The sequence below is a fragment of the Otolemur garnettii genome, unplaced genomic scaffold (assembly GCF_000181295.1).
Source record: "Otolemur garnettii isolate 467f Iridium unplaced genomic scaffold, OtoGar3 scaffold00023, whole genome shotgun sequence".
In the NCBI taxonomy this organism is placed as follows: Eukaryota; Metazoa; Chordata; class Mammalia; order Primates; family Galagidae; genus Otolemur; species Otolemur garnettii.
The window spans coordinates 1,831,224-1,836,044 of record NW_003852418.1 but is presented as its reverse complement, the minus strand read 5'-3'; the positions used below and the strand labels follow the sequence as shown (position 1 = coordinate 1,836,044).

Below are 4,821 nucleotides of genomic sequence, written 5' to 3'. Positions count from 1 at the left end.
AACTTCTAGGCTCTTGATGCCCACTATACATATAGGTACCTTTTTCTGGCAGACCCCTACCTCCACTCCTATCTGCATTTCAAAATTGTCTAACAAAAGCAATCAATGTAACCTGGTTCTATATACCCTCAATGAATCCCCAACAATAAAAAAAAAAAGAAAAAAAATGTCTTTTCTGTGCTATGTCATTCCCCTCTGCCTACTGTTCCCCAGCTGTACTTTAGATCACTTGGGGTAACTTTTTAAAAATGCCTATGTCCTCCTAAACCTATTATTCAGAATTGAAATGGGGGAGCAGGATGGACACAGTGGACCCCGCCTGTAATCCTAGCACTCTGGGAGGCCAAGGTGTGTGGATCCCTTAAGCTCAGGAATTGGGAGACCAGCCTGAGCAAGAACGAGACCCCATCCTCACTAAAAACAGAAAAATTAGCCAGGCATTATTGGGCACCTGTACTACTCAGGAGACTGAGGCAGGAGTTTAAGGCTGCTATGAGCAGGCTGAGGCCATAGGACTCTAGCCCAGGCAATACAGCAAGACTCTGTATCAAAAAAAAAGAAGAAGAAGAAAGAAAGAAAATGAAAAAAGAAATGGGGGATCAGACAAAGGAACTGAGAACCACACAGAGATGCTGTCATCTCCACAAGTCTGGACCAGGCAGTCAATGATACTTACTACATACATCATTAACATGCTCGAAGATACAAAGGGATTTTCATCACCTTCCCCTTGGAATCTCCCACCCTAAAACCCTGCCACTGGACTTGCTCTTTCCAAGACCAACAACCAAGGATTGAATCAGGTCTCCTGCTCCCTGGCCACTGGGCTGGCTGAAACTGCCACCTACACATCTGTCCAGAAACCTCACTCCTCTTCTGCTTCCTCTGACCATGGCAGTCTCCTGGTTCCTTTGCCATTTCCCTGACTGCCACTCTGTCTCTTTTCTGCTCCTGACTCCTGAATGTTGATATTCCCAGGACATGGTCCCTGGTTCTCTTCTCAAATCCTTCTGTTCCCTCTCACTCCCACATGCATCAGATGTTGTACCACCAACATGTGGACAATCTCACATCCAATCCCACACAGAGGACTTCCATGTCTGACCTCTGCCAAGTTTCAGACTCCCAATCCAATCTTCCTGCTAATAATGTAATCAAAGACCATCCATGATAGGGGAAAAAACAAGTCTGTTTAAATCAAATACATCAAAATTTCCCCCCACAAAATCAGTATTTACGTTTTTTTTTTGAGACAGAGTCTCACTATGTCGCTCTTGGTAGAGTGCTGTGATCTCACAGCTCACAGCAACCTCAAACTTTTGGGCTTAAGCAATTCTCTTGCCTCAGCCTCCCAAGTAGTTGGAACTACAGGCATCCGCCACAATGCCTGGCTATTTTGTTGTTGTTGCAGTTGTCATTGCTGTTTAGCTGGCCCGGGCCGGATTCGACCCCGCCAGTCTGGGTTATGTGGCCAGCGCCCTACCCACTGAGCTACAGGCACCACCCCGTATTTACTTTTCCATCGCATTTAGCACTACGACTTGCTGTGTCTAAGGCAAAGATAGTCAGTCAGTATCCACCTTTATCCCTTTACCTTACTCATGATAAATATCCACCCAGCTTCTAATTCATATAGACCGAAACTGAAATTGCTCTCATTCCATCCTCCCCAGATTATCCCACAATAACTTCTTCACTGAGGACCCTGTTACTCCAATCTTCCCCAGACCACTGCAATAGCCTTCTTTGGCCTCCTTCTGTTTCTAAGTCATCTTGTATTTCAATTAAAAAACTTACCTAAAGCTCAGCTCATGCTGCTGTTTACCTGCCCACACATCCTACAAGGATACAACCACTCTGATAACCTTAGATGTTACTTTCTAAAGCTGAACGTAGGATCCAGCCGCACTACTCTTAGGCATAGCCCTACAGGAATGTGCACACATGATCACCAAACATAAGCAACTCCACTGTTCACAGCAGCACTATTCACAACTAAAAACTGGAAACAACTCAAATGCCAATCAACACAAGGAAGGATGAATAAAACACGGAATACCAATACAGTGGAACACTATACAGCAGGTTTTGGCAAACACTTTTGGTTAAAGGCCAGATTATAAATTTCTAAGCTTTCAAGGCCTTTGAGTTTCTGTTCTAACTGTTCAAGTCTCTGTTATAGCAGGAAAGCAGCATGGCCAAGATGTCAATAAGCAAGGGTGGCTGTGTGCCAGCAAAGCTTTCTTTACAAAAACAGGCAAGGACCTGGATTTGGTCCACAAGTTGTTACTTGCTGCCCCCTGCTATGTAGCAATGAGAATGAACCAAGCATAGCAATAGTAAACAACACGGAAGATCCTCACACACAATGGTGAACAGAAGCAGCTATGCTATTCCTGTACGAAGTTCAAAACTAGGCATAAGTAACCTATGGTGTGAGAGCCAAAATAAGAGCTGGCCTTGCTTACACCTGTGGTGATAGAGAAGGCAGTTAGAGAAGGAGACACAAAAGCACTTCTGGGATCCTGGTCCTATTCTGTTTCTTCATCTGTGAGCTGGTACCACAGGTGTCTTCCACTTGTAAAAATGTATCAAGATGTACAATTGTGACATAGGCACTTTCCTACATGTATTTTATACTTTAATACAAGTTAATATTAAAAAGAAAAGAAAATCCCCAAGGTCTATCAAACCTGGCCACTTAATCATCAATCTTCACTCTTCAAGTCAGGGTTCTTAAGACACACTCTATACTCACCCTACACTTCCCCACTTCAGTATCTCTAACCACAATATTCACTGGACTAGAGCACCTTCCCAGTCAGCTACCACTGATCATCCAAGGTCAATTTCAAATGCTATTTTCTTTTCTTTTTTTTTTTTTTTGAGACGGAGCCTCAAGCTATCCCCCTGGGTAGAGTGCCATGGCATCACAGCTCACAGCAACCTCCAACTCCTGGGCTCAAGCGAGTCTCCTGTCTCAGCCTCCCAAGTAGCTGGGACTACAGGCACCCGCCACAACGCCTGGCCATTTTTTGGTTGCAGCCATCATTGTTGTTTGGCGGGCCTGGGCTGGGGATTCGAACCCGCCACCTTAGGTGTATGTGGCTGGCGCCTTAGCCGCTTGAGCCACAGGCGCCAAGCCTCAAATGCCATTTTCATTACTAGGTCCCTCCTGATCATTCTTACCACTCCTATTCATGCAACATATGATTTCTGCTGATAAGATAGAGTTCTTATAGAGCACTGCATAATTCTATAAAAGCCAGGTTTTTTTTTTTCTGCTCAGCAAATGTAGTACAATGGTGACAGTGCCAGCCACATACACCAAGGGTGGCAGATTCAAACCCGGCCTGGGCCAGCTAAACAATTACAACAAAAAATAGCCGGGCATTGTGAAGGTCACCTGTAGTCCCAGCTATATTAAAAAAAATTTTATATATATATGCCAGTTTTTGTTTACAACTACAGTAGAACCTTCACAGTTGACCACCTGCATAAGTTGACCTAATTTTCATAAACCATACATGCACCACATGTGTTTATTAGTAGAGCAGGCCTATTTCTTCTGTTAACTACCTCCATACGTTGACCAGTTTGTTATAGTCCGTTAGGTGGTCAACTTACAGAGGTTCTACTATTATTAACCGTTTTCATTTTGTCCCACCTCTTCAATTGTAATTATTTGGACAAAAACTACAAATTACCCATCTTTAAATGAGTCTGCCTTTTTTTTTTAAGATAAGAGTCTCACTTTGTCGCCCTCAGTAGAATGTGATGCCATGGCATCACAGCTCACAGCAACTTCAAACTCTTGGGCTTAAGCGATTCTCTTGCCTCAGCCTCCCAAGAAGCTAGGACTATAGGCGCCTGCCACAAAGCCCAGCTATTTTTAGAGATGAGGTCTCACTCTGGCTCAGGCTGGTCTCAAACCTGTGAGCTCAGGCAATCCACCCGCCTCGGCCTCCAGAGTGCTAGGATTACAGGTGTGAGCCACTAAGCCCAGCCATGAGTCTGGTATTACAAGAAGTCAAAGACAAACTGCCATTTTAGTATTAATCAAAGAACTGTAAGCCTTAAACATTTAAGAAAAAATATCTAGTTGAATTGAGTATTTCCCAGAGAGAAGACCTTAAAAATGTAAATGAGAGTAAAGACGATCCTCAAGTTACAAACTCTGTCCAACGCAGTCTAAGTGTGAAGACACAGATGAACCATGTACTCACCTGAGGAATCTGCGTGCTTTTCCCACATCCCGTTTCTCCAATGATCACCACAGTCTGATAGTTTTCTATCAAGTATAAAATATGATTCCTAAGCTGAAAAAGAAAAACCATACATTATAAATAGCTACATGTTGTCTTAAAAGACCTAAACAAAGATATTTAAGCATTGTGAAATGAGCTGTTTCCAAAAGAAAGTAAATTTTAAAGAGAATTAGCAAAATGTATTTCTAACTCACAGGTGCTGCTGATGTCACTATGAGCTAACACAAGCACAGCTGAATGTGATGCTTATCAAAGTATATGATGCCCTCTGATTCAAGATTTTCACTTATAACAAGGTGTGCTACAGACACACCAATACATGTGTGCAAAGGTGAATACCGCACAAACAGGCACAGTCACTGCAGAACTGCTTATAATAGCCAAAAATTCAAACAGCCTAAATGTTCATCAATAGTTTGGTTAAATCAGTTATAAAACTGATAATGAAATAATTTGAATTAATAGCTATTAAAAAGTATAACTGGCTCGGCGCCTGTGGCTCAAGCGGCTAAGGCGCCAGCCACATACACCTAAGGTGGCGGGTTCGAATCCC

The 4,821-nt window shown here is 43.0% G+C and overlaps 1 protein-coding gene across 3 annotated transcripts in view; it reads right to left on the bottom strand.

Annotated features, from left to right (window-relative positions):
- The window catches only part of DHX35 (DEAH-box helicase 35), a 79,470-nt gene that overhangs the window by 61,464 nt on the left and 13,185 nt on the right, over window positions 1–4,821 (bottom strand). For 2 of the 3 annotated variants that reach the window (XM_003787593.3, XM_023512023.1), the window contains one exon: window positions 4,227–4,319. In XM_003787593.3, the coding sequence (XP_003787641.1) occupies window positions 4,227–4,319 (93 nt within the window). Of the gene's footprint in view, window positions 1–4,226; window positions 4,320–4,821 lie in introns of those variants that run through there. The other variant, XR_002772747.1, reaches the window with a different exon arrangement.